Source organism: Tenrec ecaudatus, chromosome X (genome assembly GCF_050624435.1).
Source record: "Tenrec ecaudatus isolate mTenEca1 chromosome X, mTenEca1.hap1, whole genome shotgun sequence".
In the NCBI taxonomy this organism is placed as follows: Eukaryota; Metazoa; Chordata; class Mammalia; order Afrosoricida; family Tenrecidae; genus Tenrec; species Tenrec ecaudatus.
Genome location: NC_134548.1, coordinates 89,872,448 through 89,895,160, shown reverse-complemented (window position 1 = coordinate 89,895,160; position 22,713 = coordinate 89,872,448). Strand labels below are relative to the sequence as shown.

General features: G+C 35.6%; 1 protein-coding gene across 2 annotated transcripts in view; it reads left to right on the top strand.

Moving 5' to 3' along the window:
• Window positions 1-22,713, top strand: part of HDX (highly divergent homeobox) — a 246,619-nt gene that overhangs the window by 99,660 nt on the left and 124,246 nt on the right. For both annotated transcript variants that reach the window (XM_075539089.1, XM_075539088.1), the window contains one exon: window positions 14,010-14,063. In XM_075539089.1, the coding sequence (XP_075395204.1) occupies window positions 14,010-14,063 (54 nt within the window). The remainder of the gene's footprint in view (window positions 1-14,009; window positions 14,064-22,713) is intronic.

The following is a 22,713-nucleotide window of genomic DNA, read 5'->3' as shown; positions in this document are numbered from 1 at the left end:
GGTGGGATAGATTCAAGGTAATTTGTCTATGACTTGTTTGAACTTTCTTCAGCTTTATGATGAACATGCATATGAGTAACTAATGATTTGTTCCACACTAAATCCTTGGCCATCACGACCTCTCATAGATGTAGTCAATTTGATTTCTATGTATTCCATCTGGGGAAGTCCATGTGTACAGTTTGCCTTTTGTGTCGTTGAAAAACTATATTTGCTCTGAAAAGTTATTGATTTTGCAATATGCTATCATGCAATCACCAGCTTGTTTCTATTACAAAAGTCCATGTTTTCCAACTACTATTCCTTCCTCATTGATTCTAACTTTTGCATTGTAATAACCAATAATTATCAATGCATCTTGCTTGATTACTTGTTTGATCAATTTCCAACTGAAGTTGTTAGCAGAATTCTTCAATTTCTTCATCACTAGCTTTTGTGGTTAGATCATACATTTGAACAACAGTTGTATAGATTGCATTTCATCAAAGGTAGACAGATATAATCCCATTCCAGACAGAATTGTTTGTACTTCATGGTCGATTTTGCAATGTCCTCTTGGACAGTGAATTCCATACCATTCTTCTTGATTGTGTTATTCCCGGCATAGTAAATTATATGATTTTCTGATTCAAAATAGCCAATACTAGTCCATTTCAGTCCAATAATGCCTAAGATATTCATATTTATGTGTTTGATTTCAATTTTAATGACTTCCAATTTTCCTATTCTCACACTTTCAAAATTCTCATCATTAGGAGATATTTTGCAGCTGTATCTCCTTGCCTGGTCATACCTCATCAGCAAATAAAGGAACAGAAAGCGTTACCCATCTCATGCCATCATGGTTGAGAAATCAGCTATCTCTCAGTCATGTTTTGAGTGCCCTCAGTTCTAAGGGCCCATCTTCCAGCACCATCTCCAACAATGTTGTGCTTCCATTCATCAGGCCTTAAGTATCTGGCATTTTTTTCAAAATATGCATTAGGTTTTCAGCAGCTTCTTCCTGCAAAGTGGGAGCCAAGTCTTTCTTCATTGTTCTTAGTCTGGAAGCTCCACCGACATATGTTCACTTTGAATGGCACTGCTGGCTTGAGTTACCAATGACATAGCTTCCAGATTCACAGCAACATAGAAACCACCATGGTATTTCATGCTGTCAGACAAGTGGTGAACTACATGATATAATATCAAGAAATATGTGCATTAAGGTTGAATTCTTTCATCATGTTTATACAATCTATGTGTTATGAAAATAATTCAAAGGATATGGCATCAGCATGGGAAGAAGACTTATTAATCACTTGTAATATTCATATCACATAACCTTGCTTGCTGAAAACTTATAGAACTTGAAACACCAGGTAATAAAATCAAATACTGTAGCCTTCAATATGGATTGCAATGCAGTAATCATAAACATCATCAGCATAAAGAGAGGAAATATTGAAGTTTTCAAGGATTTCATTTTACCCGAATCCACAGTAAATGCTAACAGAAGCATTATTTGATCTCTTGACTACTGCAAGTAACTGCTTTAAAGTTTTGAAGAGTAAGAATGTTACTTTGAGGATTAAGGTGCACATGAAACAAGGAACCCATGGTATTTTCAATGGCCTCATATGCATGTGAAAGTTGAACATTGAGCAAAGAAGAACTGATGCATTTATTTTATTGTGCTGGTGAGGAATATTGGAAGTACCATGGAGGACCGAAGAATCACTAGTCTGTCTTTGGAGAAGTAACGCCAGGGTGCTTCTTGGATGCTAGCATAGTGAGCCATTGTCTCAGATACTTTGGACATGTTATCAGGAGAGACCAATCCCTGTAGAAGGATATTGTGCTCGGTGAAGTGGCAGGGTGGTGAGAAAGAGGAAGCTCTTTGACAAGATGGATTCTCATAGGAACAATTGCGAGGATGTCGCAATTCCTTCCATTGTGTAGAGGGTTGCTATGAGTCAGAACTGACCGGTGGCACCTAACAACGACAATTTGCCAAATCTGGAAATCAGATTCGTTCTTACTTTGCATTTGCTGTTTCACGGCTCTTGCTGCTGTAGCTGCTGCTGTTCAATGACTTTTCGGAACTGTTTCTATGGAATTTATATTCTCTGTAATGCGTGGCTGTTAAGGTCACTATTTATTTAACTTTGTGGTCACCTAGTAACTGGTTACAAATTTTCTTAAATTATTTGAAAATTTCTACCCTTTGTATGTATTTCAGGACACACCTTCTCTTTACACTCATTTTGCTTTTCTGCCTTTGCCTTCATTTCCTGCCTGCTCAGGACCTCAGATTTGAATGGATGTCCAGCCTTCTAGATTTCCTGAGATGTCAGACATTTTAAAAGTCATCTATCGTCATGTCATTCTACATATTTTAGTTTGTGGGGAAGCTTTTATTTTCCCCAACTTGGTATGTTTCATTAAATTGCCATATTAAACATTCATCCTTTTCTAAACAAAGTCAGGCTTTATTTCAACTTGACCCTGTGTGGATGTATAGGGCTGGAATTGAACCTGTCAATCATGTCATAGCCTGATGATGCCTTCCTGAAGATGTGGCCTTTTAGAGGAATGACACTAGCAATGTTTTCCCTCTGGTGCTTCACCTTCCTATTTGCTGGCACTTCATTTGGACTCTGTATCTGCCGCCAGCGACAGCTCCCATGTGGGCCAATGACTGGAGTGCTGTGGGCACCCTACCATGTTCTCATCAAATTTGGATCCATGGGACTGCACCCACCAGCCTGTGATCTCCCTTGTGCCAGTTTCACCTTTCTACTTTATTGGTTTTAAGTTACCTGAGTCTAAAGAGGGTCCTGACAAGCATCGGGCCCGTGGACTTGAATTGGACTGAGCTGGGAAGCTTTATTGATATTAATTTACTTCTTGATATGAAGTTCCTTCTTATACAAATATGAGTGTCACTAGTTTTGTTTCACTAGAAAATCCAAGCTAACATAGAAACTCTCTGGGGATAGAGAGCTTTTCCCATGTAGTGACTTCTGTGATAGTTCTACAACTGCACTCCTTAAATGGGACATTCATAGAAGCTGTGAAATATGTCAAGTGTTGTTCTCGGGATGGAACTCCTGTTTTGTAGCTTTTATTATTTTATTATTATTATTTCTGCTTCAGTCGCTCCTGTCATGAGTTGGTTTATCTATCAATCTGCCATAGAGATGGAGACGGCATACAGGAGTATATCAGCTTCCCATTCCACAAATTACATTGTTTTTACAAATTCATATGTTTTTCTTAAAAAAAACTTTTCAGATTCTTTCAGGTCTTTGATTAACATCTAGTGTAATGAAAAGTTGAATTTGATCAAATTTGTTCATGTTTTCAGTGCTCTTTTGAGGAGCAAATTTACAGAAGTCCACACATTGAAATTTTAGAATTCTTGTATTGAATTCAGTGCATCATTCTTATGTCACATTGCTAAATACACACATATAAATTGATATTTCTATTCTCACACAGTGTTCTACTCCAATTTAAAAAAAGAGGAATATATTTTTCACTCGTCTCACACTATTATCCATTAGCAGGATATTCAAATCAATAACAATAGTATCTGAAGGTTTGGCCCGAATATTTTCAGTGGCATGGTGACTCTTTATACTGGGTGCAAAAGGAAGAAGAGTGGTCTAAGATGTGAGAATAGATGAACTGTTGGAATCAAGCCAGGCAGAGCTCTGTAAGGAAGTGTGTGTGATTCTTTACCCTTCCATGTGACAGTTTTATTTTGCTAAAGGAAGAATGAAATTCTATGTTTAAGAATAAAGATGATATTATTAATGTATGCATCAATAATTTTTTGGTCCTAAACAACCTCTTTCCAATTACGGTTTGTTTTTTAAATCACAAAATGAATGTTTCTGTACATATAGTGCTCATACTACAAAGAGCCAGTTTATGCAATTTTATTTCAAAATTTTCTTTAGATTAAACAAAGAGATAAATGCAAGGCAAAGACATGGGACTACAAATTATGGAAGGAAACTATTCTAGTCAAACAAAATGGCACTGTGATAAGGGTATACTTGCTTTACTGTTACTTATTTATACTTATTTCAGCGAAATCATCCCTGTCTACACATAGAACAAAACCTCTCATGACATTTACATATGTAGAACCTAAAGCAAACAGTTAACCATTTATTTTGGAAATTTGTAAAGAGTTTTATATTTATTCAAATCTTTGTCATTTAAAATTAATTGAATTAGATGATGCTAAAAGAAAATACTACTTTATGTATTTTCAGTGGCTCAAGATTTTTAATTTTAGATGATCCAACACCTTTATAACAGAACATTATCATTCAATATACTGATTTATTTTATTTAAATCTCTCCATTATTTTTAATAGCCAGTATCTTATGAATCATTGAGCTAATATTATGTTTGTTATGTTGTACTGATGATTATTTTTTAATGGTGAGTGGTATCTGAATAATTTTTACAATTTTATTTGAAACAGCTTGGAATTATAATTTTCCTGGTCTTGATTTGGTTCATAAAATATTAATTACTAAAAATAAATCCCCCGAACAATCTTGATTTTCAATGTCATAATATTTTAAAATACGAATGTCATATCACTAAATAGAGTAACAATTACTATGCTTTACCAATGTTATTTATTTGACCAAAGATTGTAGTACACAACATTTATTTGTAAAGGAAATCAAATTTCTGAAAGCTTGTCTAGAGAATTGATAGAAAAACATCAAGGCATATTTTATGCTATGTTGTAGAACACTTATTCTCAAACAGAAAAACAAACACACAACTTACACCACTCTTTCCCCAATTGCCTACACCATGGACTAATTTCAGATATCATAATCTTAGAAATTACCTTTACAATAATCTTTTCAATAGTGTTTAGGTCTTTTGTTGAACTTCAACAAGTGATATTGTTAGGTGCTGTTGAGTCAGTTCTGACTAACAGGTACCCTGTGTACAACCGAACCAAACACTGCCTGGTCCTGCTCATCCTCACAATTATTCTTATGTTTGAGCCCATTAATGCACCCATTGTGCCAATCCCTCTGGTGGAAGAGCTTCCTCTTTTATGTTGCCATTCTACTTTGCCAAGCATGATGTAGTTCTACAGAGGTTTGTCTTTCCTGATAACATGTCCAAAATATGTGAGACATAGTTGCACCATCCTTGCTTCTGAGGAGCATTCTGTGTTTACTTCTTCCAGGACAGATTGTTTTGTTCTTTTGACAGTCCATAATACTTTAAAGATTCTTTACCAGCACCATTTTTCTTTTTTTTTTTTAAATCATTTTATTGGGGGCTCGTACAGTTCTTATCACAATCCATAATACATCCATTGTGTCAAGAACATAAGTATATTTTTTACCAACATCATTCTCAAAACATTTGCCTTCTACTTGAGCCCATAATACCTGCTGCTCATTTTCCCACTCCCCCCTACCTAATGAACCCTTCATCATTCATAAATTATTATTATTTTGTCATATATTACACTGTCCGTCTCCCCCTGCCTTCTTCTCTGCTGTCCCTCCCCCAGGGAGGAGGCTATACTTACGTAGACTCTTGTAATCAGTTCCCCCTTTCTACCCCACATTCTCTCCACCCTCCATGCATCGCCACTCTCACCAATGGTCCTGAAGGAGTCATCTGTCCTGGATTCCCCATTTTTCCAGTTGCTATCTGACCAGCACCATATTTCACACTCTTCTTTGGTCTTACTTAATCAATGTTCAACTTTCACATGCATATGAGGCAATTGAAAATAGAATGGCTTGGATCTGAGTAACATCTTTGCTTTTCAATACTTCAAAGAGATCTTGTGAAGCAGATTTACCCAATGCAAAGCATTATTTGATGTCTTGATTTCTACTTCTGTAAGCATTGGTTGCGGATCCAAGCAAGACAAAAATCTTTGACAACTTCAAACTTTTCTCCATTTATCATGATGTTACCTACTTGTCCAGTTGTGAGGATATTGGTCTTTTTTACATTGAGTTGTAATCCATAATGAGGGCTGCAATACTTGATTTTCATCAGCAATTGCTTCAAGTCATCCTCACTGTTAGTAGGTAAAGTGGTGTCATCTGTACAACTCAACTTGTTAATAACTCCTCCAATCCTAATGCTACATCCTTCTTCATATAATCCATAATCAGTATTTGCTCAGTATACAGATAGAATAACTATGGTGAGGGAATGCAACCCTGATGTACACCTTTCTTGATTTTAAATCATGCAGTATTTCATTTTTCTGCTCACACAACTGTGTCTTGGTCTTTGGACAAGTTCTGAATGAGCACCATGAAGTGTTCTAGAATTCCCATTCTTTTCAAGGTTATCCATAGTTTATTATAGTCCACACAGTCAAATGCCTTTGCATAGGAAATAACACACAAATAATATCTTTATGGTATCTATATAAATATCTTTCTGGCATTCTCTGCTTTCAGCCAAGGTCCATCTGGTATCAGCAATGATATCCTTTGTTCCATGTTCTGTTCTGAATTTGGCCTGAAACTCAGGCAGTTCCCACTCAATGTGCTACTGAAATCATTGTTAGATGAACATCAACAAAAAATATTCTTGCATGTGATATTAATGATATTAACAATGGGTCACATTTCTTTGGAATGGGTACAAACATGGATCTTTTCCAGTACATTGGCCAAGTAGCTGTCTTCCAAATTTGATGGCATAGACAAGTGAGTGTTTCCAGTGCTTCATCAGCTTGTTGAGACATTTCATTTGGTATTCCTCCTGGAGCCTTGTTTTTGGCTAATGCTTTCAGGACAGTTGAACTTCTTTCAGTATCATTGGTTCATGCTCCTGTTCTCTTGAAATGGTTGAATATCGATTAGTTCATTTTGGTGCAGTGACTGTATTCTTTCCTTTCCATCTTCTTTTGGTGCTTTTTGCATCATTTAATACTTTTCCCATAGAATCTTTCAATATTACAAATTGAGGCTTGAAGTTTTTCTTGAGTTTGTTCAATTTAAAGTCCACTGAGTGTTTTTTTTTTCGTTTTTGGTTTTCTAACTCCAGGTCTTTGCACATTTCATTATAATATTTTATTTTGTGATTTAGAGATGCCCTTAGAAATACTCTGTTCAGCTCTCTCATGTCATCATTTCTTCCATGTGATTTAGCTATGATTAAGAGTAAGTTTCAATGTCCCTTCTGATGTCCACTTTGATCTTTTCTTTCTTTCCTGTCTTTATAATGACCTTTACCATTCTTCATGTATAATGATCTCTACGTCATTCAACAACCTTTCAGGTCTTCTTTCATCAGTATTCAGTGTATCAAATCAGCTCTTGAGATGTTCTAAAAATGCAGGTGGAATATATTTTAGCTCTTGTGGACTTATTTTAATTTTTTTCAGCATGAACCTGTACTTGTGTATGAGCAATTGATAGTATGTTCTTTGGTCATCCACTGACTTGACTTTAGTTGCTGAAAATTCAGCTTTTTCATGGTCTCTTCCCACAGATGTAGTCAATTTGATATCTTTGTTTCCATCTGGAGAATTCCATGTGTCTAATTGCCTTTTGTGTTGTTGAAAAAAGATTTTTGCTTTGAATAAATCATGGGTCTTGCAAAATTCTATCATGCAATCTCCCTCTTCATTTCTATCACCAAGGCCATATATTCCAACTTCTGTTCCTTCCTCATTGTTTCCAACTTTTGCATTCCAATTGCCAATAATTATCAATGCATCTTGATTGCATGTCTGCTCAACTTCAGACTGAAAACATTGGTGAATTTTTCAATTTCTTCATCATTAGTTTTTGTGGTTCCTAGAAGGTGGATAGATACAATCCTATACAGACAGCATTGTGCTTCAAGATAGACTTTGAAATGTCCTTTATGTGTCATTTCCAGAATAGTAAACCATATGATTTTCTGATTCAAATGGCCAATATCAGTCTTGTTCAGCTAGAATGTTGATTTTTATTTCATTTATTTTACAACTTCCAATGTTCCTAGATTCATACTTCATACATTCAAAGTTCTGATTTTAACTGATGTTTCCTCTAATTTTGCATTGTGCTGCATCAGCAAAAGAACGTCCCAGAAGCTTTACTTCCACAGGCTTTACCCCATCAACGTCACTTTGGTTGACTCTACTCTCCCTCAGTCATAATTGACTGACTGCCTTCTAACCTAAGTGCTCCTCTTTCTGTTCCCATCTCTGAGAATTTTCTGTTTCTTCTCATGAGGTTTCCAGTATCTGACATTTTGGATTCTATCCTTTATGTTTTTGTGGCTAATTCCTCACAAGGAGTAACCTATTCCTTCTTGCTAGTCTGTTTTCAGTCTATAAGTTCTGTTGAAATCTGTTCACTTTGGGTGATGTTGCTATCATTTGAAATACTAGTGATATAATTTCCAGCATCACGACAACACACATGGCACCATAGTACAACAAACTGACAAATGATGATCAATAAGTGGTAGCTAGTAAATAATAAATGATTGAATATAATCCAGTCAATAAATCAAACTTCAAGCATTTATTAAATGCCTACTACTCAACTGTTTCTCTGTGCTCGATTCAAAACAAACTCACTGTTGTTGAGTCAATTCTGACTCATGGCCACCCTGTCGTGTATTGAACTGCTAACATCAAGGTCAGTAGTTCAAAACAATCAGAAGCTCTTCAGAAGAAAATCGAAACTTTCAACCACCCCCTCCCTGCCCCCGAAAAAAGAAAGTGTTATATCTTGGAAATACACAATGGCAGCTCTCCCCTGTCCTTTAGGGCTACTATGAGATTTCTCTGTGCTGTACACTTCACAATTAAGAAACACCAAGTAACCCCTACATATTAACAAAGACCCACTGATAAATTTTAATACCTAGCTAATGCCAGAGCAACTGATAGAAAGATCAAACTTTTGGGGGGAGAAGGGGACTTTTACTACTGAACTTTGCTGAGCAAATTGGTTATTATTACAGAAAACTTGCTGAATCAAATTCTGTTTACTGACATACTAATTGATAAGGAGCCATGGTGGTATAGTGCTTACACAATGAGTTGCTAACTGCAAGGTCAGCAGTTTGAAACCACAAGCCACTCTAAGGAAGAAAAACTGAGCTACATATTCCTGTAAAGAATTTACAGTCTCAGGAGCAGTTCTACCCCGTCCAATAGGGTCATTGACTAGATGACAGTACATTTTTGGTTTGAATCAGTAAGATACCCCATGCTTGAATTCGTCTAAGACATTATAATAGGATAATCAGTCTATGTGTAGAATTCTTTTTTAATAGGAAAAATTTTAATCAACCAATTTTTGTGTGCGTTCTCTTTTTGTGACTATACAAAAATAATTATACTGTTTTTTTAAAAATGATCTCTTGCCTTCAAGAAGTTCATACTCCAGCAAAAATATGATAGTAGGGTCATTTGTAGGTTCTGAAGGGTTTAAAGTGAAATAATAAAAATTCTTTTGAAAATCACTGAAGCTATCCATAAAATCAAATAACTCTATATGTTTCCTTGTATATAAGCATATACACAGTACATGATTAATGTATAATACACAATTAATATTTTAATATTCAGCGTGTATTCAAAATATAGTTTTTCAACATTTTATTTATATGAGAAGAGGAAGTATGTTATAGTTAAATTCTCAAACTTAAACTACGCATATGATACAACTCCAGTTTATACTTAAGTTATTCACTATTTAAGTTATCCACTATTTCCCAAGATATTCATATATACACTAGTAGAAACTTCATTAAGGGCATATTCAAAGTTGTGACTCTTCATTAACTTGAACAGGCTAACCATTGGCAGAAATATATATATTTTCATGGCCTAAAAATCTATTCTATTTATCTTAACACTATTTCATTTTCTTTGGAATCATGCCTAAGATCTATCTTTAGAAATCTGTTTTCTATTTCTTTTTTAAATTATGAAAATCACTACTCTCGAATCCAAGCATGGATTACTTCCTGGCCAAAATATTATAAGTATCTTCTTATTTCCTTAATTCACTATATATCAATAGGCTAATTTATCATCCTAAAATATAAAAATACAATTCTGATGATAAAAATAGTTAGTTGGTCCTCATTTTTATACAATTAGATATAATTATTCCTTTGTATTCATATCTCTCTGAAAATAACTTCACCTTTCCTTGTATGTTCTAGTCGAACTGACCATTTTCATATATAGCCTATCCCTTTATTCCACTGCCCTTATGCATTCTTCACCTGAAAAACTCTCTTCTTAATTTCTGTTATCAAAGTTCTACCAAGCTTTTGGGTGAGATATCACACCACAGATTATGGCAACTTTTCCATATTTGCACTTCATTTTTGCACTTTTCTCCTGACATTTGTCATACAGTTCTTTGTATTAGAACCATTCATGTGTCTGTCTTATCGCTCCCTCTCAGAACTCCAGTATATTATGTTACCCTTCTTTATTTCCTGTATCAACTAAACCAGCACTTTGTACAGAAAGATGTCTTATAAATATCTGAACAGAATTAAAATTAATTACCATAGAATTTTATATAAATATTTATTTTAATACTGTTTAATTTGTCAAAAGTGTTTGAATTTTTTTAGAATTGCTTTAGAATATGAGTGATTCTTAAAATATGTTCTGTGGTCACAAATATTTATCATTTGAAGGTACATTTGATTTTGGAAAGAAGTACGAATTTTTTCTAAGCCATTTTTGTTAATAATATAGATGATCAATCTTGGATATTATATTTTCAATTTAAAGAAGAAGTGGAATATTAAATAATGAGAATTCTGGGAGAATCATGAGCTGATAATGCAAGAGAAACGTTCCCAAATGCTTTCCATAAAAGCAACATCATTGTAATGAGTTTATACAAGCTTTCTACTTTAAAATATACCTCATTCATCTGGATATGTAAATTCTGATATATTGTTTAAATCAGTCTTGTCTCCTTATAGAGTCATTTGAATTTTCCAAACCAAGTGTTGAAAGTACCTGTGGAAGTGAAATATCATTTAAATGAGATTAGTGTCTCTCTAGCTAAAGAACTGTATTTTATAGTTTTCGTGAGTGATAAACCTTGCCATCAATTTGGCATCAAACCCTTGTCATAAATAGGAATGCATATTTATGAAGTCCTATGATTATAAAAAGTCTACAAATTCAGTTCTTCTGCCTAAATGTCCCTGAGTTTTATCAGAAGCTAAAGAAACTGGAGGACAAATTGGAAGTAAAGATAATTAAATGTGGCATTTAAGTTTAGTGTAACTACTGTCACAGAATTACAAAACCAAAAATAAAATTAAATTTTATCTCCATTCATATCGCATAGAAACTATAATATTTGTATGTAAATATGCTTATATGAGTTTTCCACTTTCCTGATTAAATATAATTCATTTAAGTAGCAGCCACATTATATCATTTGTAATGCCAATGTTTATATAAATGTAATTATCATGTTTAATATAAGTATTATCTTTATTAATTCATATGTTACTTTTCAGTAGTTACTAGGCTTATCCCCCAATGCATTCAGTATTACATGCTTTCTCTGGAAAAACTACACAGGTAGAATTATCCTCACTACAGGATGGGAGTATGTGCACAAATAATTAAAAAACAATTGAATATCTGTGTCAATTTTTTTGTGTACTTTGTAGCTATTTAGCAAATTTACCATTTATTAAAGCTAACTATCAAATTATGTGTAATGACTATAAACAAAGTAGGTACTGATAAGAGGACAAGAAATTATAAAATTTGTAGAGTTTTCAAGAAGTAATTTATCATCTTTCATCATTAGAAAGAAGTGGGGAAAATCAGTATCCACATATTCCCTGATCTCCCAACATTCCAGTTAATGACATTCTGATTTTTACCTTGAGTATAAATAGAAGTCAAATCCTTAAAAATATTATTTTGATTTTGTATAATATATTTTCCTTTACATTTTTATTGGTATTGTTGTCATTACATCATATACATCAGTTCAACAGTTTCTATGTGTACAATTTAGTGACATTGATTGCATTCTTTGAGTTGTGCATGATTTATTCTACTGCAAGGTCAGCCGTTCAAAGCTACCAGCTGATTCGCAGCAGAAATATGGGGCGTTTTGTTATATGTATAAACTCCCAATTAATAATAAAAAATTTTAAAGTTACAGGCTCGGAAACCCACAGAAGCAGTTCTACCCTGCCCTCAAGAGTGAGCTCTGATGGTGCTCATAAACATTGAACTACTAACCACTAGGTTGGCAGTTCAAACCCACCAGCTACTCTGTAGGAGAAAGATGAGGCTATCTGTTCCCATCAAGATTTATAGCCTTGGAAACCCTATTCAAAGTGACTACCAATTGGAATAGACGCAATTGCAATGGTTTCGGTTATATTTGGGGTTTGCATATAGGCATATTTAGAGATCAAAGTAAAATAACAGATCAGAGGCAGTACGGTAGTTTATGTGAACTGTGAATGATTGAGAATACCACTTTACTATTTATACTGTTTTAGCCTTATTCCTTGTAGTCATAGTATTAATTCACCAGTCATTGATAAATATAATTTATCAATGTAATAAATGTTTAATTGAGTAACCCCTTTCCACAAACAACAGAAACTGATTTTACTTCTCAATCTCTCATGAAATTTGTATATGGGAGGGAAGTAGAAGATGAGATCAAAGTGTGGAGTTCTCCCCAATATAGGAATATCCCAAGTAAAATTATGATTAAGTTAGGCTAACATTAGTTACATCTGGAATATAACCTCAGAAGTATCTTGAGCTCTATGACCAGAACCAAACTCACTGCCATCAAGTCAATGTTAACTCATAGTGACCCCCTGTACATTTCTAAGACACTAACTGTTTACGGGAGTTGAAAACCCAGTCTTTCTCCCCTGGAGCTGCTGGTGGTTTTGGACTGAGGATCATGAGGATCACAGCCCAACTTGTAACCGTATACAACCAGGGTCCCTAAACCCTCCCACAAATGCAACTGGAGTAATATTTATTTCTGCTGAAAGGGTCTATCATACCACTGAATGTGATTTTCTAGCATTAAATAGTAATCATCATTACAATTTTCAGTAGGAGTTGGTGGGTACAAGAGGCATTATTGAAAATATATATATATCCTCAGCTACCAAACTACATCTCTCCATTTGATAAATTGTTAGAAACTATTCACTCAAGTACATATGTTCTGTGAAAGAAATAGCTACACAGGGTTTCAACATCTGAAAAAATTGACTACCAACATTGAACATTGGGATGTGACTCAAATTAATAGATAGATGTATTCTTATCTAAAGAGGTTTGATAATGATGATAATATTGAAAGGTCTACATTTTGTCCTTTTTCCAACCATATGTAATTTATGCTAATGAATACTACATGAAATTTATGTGCCTATTAAAAGCTGTACTTCACTATCCCTAAGAGTATGGAGGACAGAGTGACTAGACTCCTAATTGTCACACAATTTGAAGATAACAAAATGTTTCAATCAGTTGCATTATGTCTAAAATTTTAATTAAGACTACTCATGAAGAAACAATGGAAGTAATATGTTCAAATAGTTTATAGCTTACACTTTTTATTATGAAGTACTTTCTTGCTTTCTGGATATGCCTTTTTAGAAATCCACCCACACTGACTATTCCATAGTTTTTGTACCTCTTATTCTCTGTGGTATTGCATTTTCATTTAAATAATTTTATTATCTATAACTATCTAAACCATACATCCTGGCACCAACGTTGTCTTAGAAACTTTCTGAAATTTCCAGAAGAACCTTGTATCACTTATATCTTTATTTTAACCAAGCAAGCCCCTTTGAATATGTTGGAATCAATAAATAATGTTTGATGTCTAAATGGGGGATATATTCTGAATGCATACCTATCTTGCATTCTATCTGAACTCCTTGGTATTGATCAACATTCCAAGTAGTGGTGATGCATACCTTACTGAGATTCCATTTGTTGTTTCCACAGATTTCAGGAAACCTTACTGTGCCTTGGATTACAGGGTGTTCTAGAAAAAGAGCAGTAAGTAATCTTTCATTTAAAGCAGAAAAGTGGTTTCCCCTATGTTGTTAATAGGAATGTCATTGAGAAAACAACTATGATTTTTGTGAAGTTGGTGAAACAGACCTTATTAAGACTATACTGTTTCAAGGAATATATTTTGATATAATAATATTTACAAAGTTAACTTTAAGTAAAATACAGCAGTCAGTATGAGACACACTCCTAGTACAAGCTTTTATAACTTTATAAAGCATTAAAAGATAATTCATGATATATCATTCTAATTTTCTCTACAGCTCATTAGTATTAGTTAATTTGATAATATAGTTGAATCCTAAGTTTTACAAAAATCTCAATCAACATTAAATTATTTACTTTATGAAGGGCATTTCAGTATTATGAGGAACTAAAATTTTGACAAACTTATTTTGTTCTTTTTTTAAAAAAATTGTTCTTATTACTTTTCTACAGCTGTTGTGTTCTGTTTACTGTCAAATTAACAGAACTTCATTATAACTGTGTTTTCTCAAAGGGTCTCATCCAATCTCTCTGAGGAGAGCTCATGAATTGCATTTTAATTAGCAATCTGAAGATTTGGGTGTAGTTGGTCCATTGACAGGAAGCTATTAAATATTTTAAACATTAAAAAAACTGAAAAAAATTAGTAATCTATAATAAGTTACTTGTATGGTAGAAAGGCTTCAGTATAATTAAATTAAAATGTACTGGGGGAAAATGTGTAGACTCCACCTGCCTCTTTTGTTCCCCCAAAATATAACGATAATGCCTGGAAATAATGAATGGTGGGGGAAGCTATCAAAAAAGAATGGTATAAAGTTGAAAGAAGGACTGCTTAGGATTCTAGGCCTACAGAAACAACACGGAGGCATGGTCTTATAATACCCCACGCAACAGAAGAAGGCGATCTAAGCCTAACACCAAATCTAACAACAGAATGCAACCTAGGTAGGCTCATTCTTCCCTCAGATGGATTTAGAGTCCCATCAGCAACATCAAATGAGCTTGCTATCTCTGGCAAAGGAGATCAATTGGAAGCACTATTAGCAATAAGCCATTATTGGACATGGTTTATTTCTTTGCTGGGCCTGAATTCTCCCCCACCAAGAAACAATTGGAAACTAAAGAGCAAAGGCAAGGAGGAGACCACCATAACTAGAAGTTTGGCCGTTGAAGCTTTTTTATGTCTGAAAGCCAGGAATTCTTTCATCTAAGTAAAGAAATCAGGCAACTGGAAAGAGGGATCAAGTTACAACAAAAACCTAATATTGGAGATACTCTTCATCTCTTCATGAAAAATAATCCTCTTTCTTGCCATATAAAAATTAAACAACATGCCTGTAGATAAGGTATGGGTCAAAGAAATCTCAAAATCAATGAAACATATATCTCTGAATAAAAAAATTAAAATACAACATACCAAAACATGTGGAATGGAGCTAAAGTTATGCTAAGAGGAATTTTATAGTACTATTAAATTTAAAATGAGGTAAGGTTATGGTTGCAATTCAAAAATATGTTTCTACTTGGAGAAATTGGTAAAAAGAAAAATAAAGCTAAAGCAAGCAAAAGAAAAAACTTATTAGAGCATAAATCAATGATATTGAGAATATGAAAAAATTAAGAAAACAATGAAACAAAAAGCTATTTTTAAATAATAAAAAGTAAACTACACCTCTTACAAACCTGAAAGAAATAAACTGAAACTAGAAAATAATTTAAATGCCATTATAACATACACAAGATATTTAAACAAAGGCAATAAATAGGTACATGGAAGCACCAATAAACAAGATAGGAGAGAGGGCACAAAAAGAAAGAATCGGTTTGAAAAAAGACTAATCACATTATACAAGGGTGAGTCAACAGGACTACTATAAAATTATGTTGTCTTTCTTAGGTGCCATTGAATCATTTCCAAATAATAGCAACCTGTGTACAACAGAACGAAATGGAGCCAAGTCCTGTGTTGGGATCGCAATTATTTTATGCTTGAGCCAGTGGTGATATTCAAATAATTTAACAACCGATTCACTGCCTTAACGACCCTTTTAAGTATAATATATATATATATATATACATACTATAGAGTAGTTTATTATTTCATACAGTTAATACTTAAATGAGAACATTAAAAGAGGTATACAAACTAGATTATGTTATGAGAAAGTTTTAAAATACTAACAAAAAAATTAAATAATACCTGCCCAAAAAACTATGCATCTGTTATTTAAGATATTTCTGTATTTCTTCTTGATTGGTGTCTTCACTTGCAATATTCTTTGCCATTATCCAAGTATCATCTGCTGTATGATTTATTCATAATCATCTTTTCACTGTAGAAGTAGGATACTATTTCCTTAAAGGTAGGCCAAGTAGACAATAGACATTGTGTTTGATATGTTAGAAACATATAGCTTCTCTTCTCAGAATATATTATGTTCATCTTTAAAAGATACCTTTTCACTTCTGCTGAACTTTCAGCAATTATTCTGACAATATTTTTATCTCTTTGAACACTTTCAGGCACTGCATAATTAATTCATAATATCCTGTGTGGATATGGGACATAATACAAAGTTGAAACGAATGAGTGTGTTTATTTAGTTGTTTGCCACTGTTTCTTTTTCATTATATGCTTGTTTATGAAAGTAACAAATAAAAATGTAGTTTTTCATCTGGAGTATAGTAAGTTTTATAAAACAAATAAATAAATATTCCAAGCATAGTTCCATCTAATTTTTTATACCTATATACAGAATGAACCTTACTTTGTAAGTTTCAGCTAGATGAATGTTAAGAAAGAGTAAGGATTTGTTATTTCCATATTGGGTGGCTACCCAGCCTCCCACCTGAGAGATAATCCTCATTACAAATGTAATATTTAAATTATTATTAAAAGAGAATTTTATTGCTCATTCTTACAGCTCATAATAATTCATACATCAATTTTATCAAGCATATTTTTACATATGTTGCCATCATTATTTTCTAAATAATTACTTTCTAATTGAACCTTTGGTATCAGTTCCTATGCATTCCCCTTTGCCCCCTCATGAACACTTGATAAATTGTAAATTATTATTAATTTCATATCTTACACTGACCACTGTTTCCCTCCACAGTTTCTGTTGTTTTTCCCGGGGGCAGGGGTGGTGGTTATGTCTTGATCATTGTGATGGGTTCTTCGTTCCTCACCTCCTCTCCCCACCTTCCCCCTACCCTCCTGGTATCACTACTCTCATTCCTGTTCCTGGATTCCATGGGTCCTGAGTTCTTATCTCTTATCTCTACCTGTGTACATGCTCCAGTCTAGCCCACAGTGAAAGGCAGGACTGAGGTCATAGTAGTAAGGGGTGAGGAAACCTCAAGGAACCAGAGGAATAGTGTGTGTTTCATTGGTGCTATACTGCACCCTGGTTGACTCATTCCTTCCTTGAGACTCTCTGTGAGAGGATGTCCATTAGCTATGCATGGGTTTGGGGTCTCTTCTCAGAACCCCCTCATTCTCAACAATATGGTTTTGTATGCTGACTTTGTTTGTTCTGATACCTGTTATGCGATCCATCTTCACCTCATGATCTCACAGACTGATGTGCTTCTTCCATGTGGGCTTGTTTCTTCTCTGACAGATGGCCGCTTGTTTAACTTCAAACCTTTAAGACCCAGACACTATATCTATTGATAGCCGGGCACCATTTGTTCTCTTCATCACATTTGCTTATGCACAAATTTTGTCTTCTGTGATCTTCCTGGGAGGGTAAGCATCACAGAATGCCAGTTTGTTAGACCAAAGTGTTCTTATATTGAGGAAAAGTATGACCACAGGCCCGAAGTCAGTCCACTACCTCAGTGTATTGTCATATAAATATATGTGCAGAGGCTAATACCTCTGTATTATGAATTAACGAATTTACCTATGTATACACCTAAGTTTATATCTATATCCATAACTTTGCTTCCTAGATCTTTCCTGTTTCCTTTAACTTCCTCCTGCCCAACCATCACACTTTTCCTACTTTCGCCTCTTAGTACTTCCTCTCAGCTAGATTGCTATTATTCCAATACCCCCAGGATCTTTATACCCTCCTCGTTGTTGATTTTAAGTCCCCAGTTGTTCCCCCATCAGTCTCATTGCTTTCTCCTTCAGTTTGCTTCTCATGCCTATCGTATATACGTAGGCAAAACCAACAATAATGGAGACAAAACAAAAAGAATACAAATGATTGAATAAAAGGAGGGGAAGATAATAATAAGTAGGAGGGGGAAAGCATACATAATTCCAGGTCTGTCTGCTGATGTTTATGACTATCTCCCCATTGGTCCTGGGGGAATTCCATGAACTGGCCCTCCCAGCCTGAAGTCTAGGGGGCTCTTTGGGGGCTTTAGGACTTTGCTTTGCTTTCATTACTGATCTGTTATGTTCTCTTCTGGCTTCGCCTCACTGTGGGGGGTTCTGACCACACTAACTCCTCTCCGTGTGTCCCCAGTGTTGTCCTCTGTCACGGTATACTCCAGTGAGGGGACATCATATTTTGAGCTGTTGTCGGCCCTACATTCCTCTCTTTGCCTTAGCAGCTCCATGTAGGGACATCATCCTCTGGGCTTGGTGTGCCATTATGGGGTCTATACCCTCACTCTCTTTCCTTCTTGGTTTGCTTCCGTGTTGGCATGGCATGCCGGCACCTCTCCCCAACCTGTAGGTTTACTTTTGTCCTCTGGAGCACAGACTTCTAGGGAGGGGCCAATTTGGCTCTGGGGCCAAGCCAGTAGGCCACTTTTTTCATGAGTTACAATGCCCTCAGGGTTTGGTGTGCCCAATTCTGTGGAAACATCATGAATACTCTCCCTTTGGGTGGACTAGTGCCCGGTTCCCCCAGGGACATCTTCCCCCACCTTTTTCTCCCTCCACCTTCTCCTCTTTCCCCTTCTTTGTGTGGGAATAACAGGTACATCCTTGGGTTTGGCTTGTCCCCAACCCGACTGCCTGTGTCGCAACCCATATTGTGTGAGAGAAATGGTGGTTCTTCTATTCCAACTGTGTTGATTATCCTTACCTCAGGGGACTCATGTTGCACTTGTCCTTTTGTGATTGGCTAATTTTACTTAGCATAATTTCCTCCAGCTCTTCCCATGAGACAACATGCTTCATTTTATTATCAGTGCTCTTTAGTGATGTGTAATACTCTATTGTGTGTATGTGCCAAAGTTTTCTAATCCACTCGTCTATTGATGGGAATTTGGGTTGTCTCCAATTCTTTGCAATTGTGAATTGCACCACAATAAGTATTGGAACACAGACAAATTGTCTATTTCTTACCACTTTTGGGTATACGCCCAGTAGAGGGATAGCTGGGTCAAGGGGTAGCTCAATTTCCATTTCGTTTAAATATTGCCAGATCGCTTTCCACAGAAGCTATGCACATATACATGATCACTAGCAGTGGAGGAGAGTTTCTGTCTTGCCACATCTCCTCCAACATTTGTTCTTCTTTGATTTTGTGATTTGGCTGTCCCCACGGGTGTTAAGTGGTATCTCATGGTTGTTTTAATTTGCATTGTTCTGATGGCTAATGAACGGGAGCATTTTCTCATACGTTTATTGGTCATTTGGGTCTCCTCACTAGTGAAACTTCTTTTCAGGTCTTTTTTCCCACTTCCTCAGGGGGTTAACTCTTTTCCTTTTTGCAGGTGAGGAAGGTATTATAGACTTTATTAATAAGTTCTTTGTCTGTTGTGTCATTGCTAATAATCCTGTTCCAGTCTGGGGGTTCTCTTATTATGCTCTTGGTGAAGTCTTTTGATGCACACAGGTGTTTTATCCTTAGTATATCACACTTGTCGATTTTAGGTTCACCTTAGTATGTACCCTTCCCTATTGCAGTTAGCCTATGAATCCCATGAGCCAAGGTTCTTAGGTTTGTCCCAATTCTTTCATTGATGGGCATGATAGTTTTGGGTTTTGTTTGTAGGTCTGTAATCCACCTGGAGTTTGTTCTTGTTCATGGGGTAAGGCAATCATCTTGTTTCATTTTTTTACAGGTGGATATGCATTGCTTCCAGCACCACTTATTAAAGAGGGCAAGCACCTCCCACTTGATGCTCTTTGAGCCCTTGTCAAAGATCAGTTGTCTATATGATAATGATTTTAAATCTGGGTTTTCTATTCTTTTCCACTGGTCTGAGTATGTGTAATTATTCCAATACCATGCTGTTCTGACCACTGTGGCTTTGTAGTAGGCATTAAAGTCAGGTAAAATGAATGGTGACTTTGTCCTTCATCTAGAGAAGTTCTCTGCTAATTCTGGGCTTCTTTTCATATGAAATTGTTGGTCAATTTTTCTTTTAAGAAGCTTGTGGGTATTTGAATGGGGATAGCATTAAACTGACATAGTGCCTTGAGTAAGATTGACGTATTTACAGTATTGAGTCTTCTGATCCACCATCATTGAATATTCTTCCATTTCAGGAAGTTGCCTTTGGGTTTCCTGTAGTAGGATCCTGTAATTTTCCTTGTATAAGTCTTCTATTTTTAGGTTAAATATATCCCTAGATATTTCAATTTGGTCATGATCTTGTCCGATGTATATAGCAAACAAATATACCATAGATAATTGAGTGTAAGCTGACCCAAATATCAGCTGAGGCACCTACTTTTACCACAAAAACGACATAAAAATGTGCTGGAAAAACTTGGCTTATACTCGAGTATGTATGATACTTCTGTTTAATGATCTTGTATCCTACCACTCTTCCATATTCCTCTATTGTTGTCAATTCTCCTGTGTGAGGCTTTTGGGATTTTCAGTGTATAGAATCATGTAGTCTACAAATAATGAGAGTTTCACCTCCTCTTCTCCCAGTCAGATACCTTTAATGTCCTTCAGCTGCCTTATGTTGTTAGCTAGGACCTCCATTCCCATGTTGAATAGAGGAGGGGACAAGGGTCATCCTTGTCTGGTGCCCTTTTTTAGTGGGATTGTTTCATCTTCTCTCCATTGACTATGATGTTGGGTATTGGCTTTTTGTAGATAACTTGCATTAACTTGAAGATTTTTCCTTCCATTCCTATCTTCTTGAGTGTCTTAATTATGAATGGGTGTTGGATGTTGCCAAATGCTTTTTCTGCATCTATCAATATTATCATGTGATTCTTATCCTTTTCCTTATCAATGTGGTGAATAATGTTGATAGGCTTTCAGATGTTAAACCATCCCTGACTCCCTGCAATGAATCCCACCCAATTATGAGATGCATGGTATGTTTTATATACTTTTGTATTCTATTGGCCAGTATTTTTGTTAAGAGTTTTTGCATCTATGTTCATTAGAAATATCAGATTGTCGCTCTCTATTCCTGTGGGAACCTTGCTTTGTTTGGGTAGCAAAGTTATACTGGCTTCGTAGAATGAGTTTGGAGGGATTGCCTTCTTTCTATGCTCTTGACTAATTCATGGAGGATCAATGTCAGCTCTTCCCTGAATGCATGTCACAATTCTCCTGTGAAGCTGTCTGGTCTGGGAATATTTTTTGTTGGTTGTTTCTTGTTAAATATATCTATCTCTTCTTTTGCTATGAGTCTATTGAGGTTCTTGATCTCTGAGTTAGTTAAAGTTTACTGTGTCAACCTGGCCGATAAACACATGTGGGGTTAATTGAAGGGCAGAGAGATAAATGGCTCAGTGAGCCTCGCCTTTCTAGTTCTTGGGTCTCTTGCTTTGCAATGGTCAGACCAAGGTGAAGCTGCCTTAGCAGTTCCCTGCTTCAGCTGACAAGGTTCACTTCCTGCAAGACATCCCTGAGGAGAAGTCACATGGACTTACCCCGATGCAGCCCTGGGTGCTGGAGCACCCATGTGGAGACCCCTGCAAGTGCTGAGATGCTTACACGTTCACTGATTCAGCTTTCCTCCTCCTGCAGTCGACGTCATAGTGTGTGTTTTGTGAGATGGAGGAGGACTTTGTGGCTTGGTGTTGGACATATGGGTTAATGGGTTAATGTTGGACTTGTGGGCTTGGGCAGCACTGGGTTGGGATGTTTTCTTGATGTGTGCTTACCCTTTATATAAAACTCTCTCTTACATATAAGTTTCTGTAGATTTGTTTCTCTAATGTACCCAGACTAACACAAACTCTCTCTGAGATAATCTAGGAAGGGATTCTTTTTCCAAGTATTTGTCCATGTCTTCCATATTGTTGAATTGATTGGAGTAGAAACTTTCATACTACTTTGTGATTATTCTTTTAATCTCCTTGAGCTCTATTGTCATTTCCCCTGTTTCATGCCCTCATCCTGGCTATTGATGTTTGCTTCTTCCTTTCCTTGGTTAGGCTTGCCAGTGGTCTGTCAAATCTGTTGATTCTTTCAGAAAACCAACTTTTTCTACATTGGTATTTTACTTTGACTATTGTATTCCCGTTCATTTAACTCTGCCTTGATTTTCATTATTTCTTTTCTTGGGCTATTGGAGGGTTGTTCTGTTGATACTGTTCTAGTTACTGGAGATTTTGTGATAGTGTATCAGTGAAAAGGCTCTCTTCCTTTTTCATATATGTATTTATTGCTATCAAGCTTCCTCTGATAACTTATTTCCACAAGTTTCTAGACACATCTTAATTTCCACTGTAATCTGGGCCAGTATCCATTCGTGT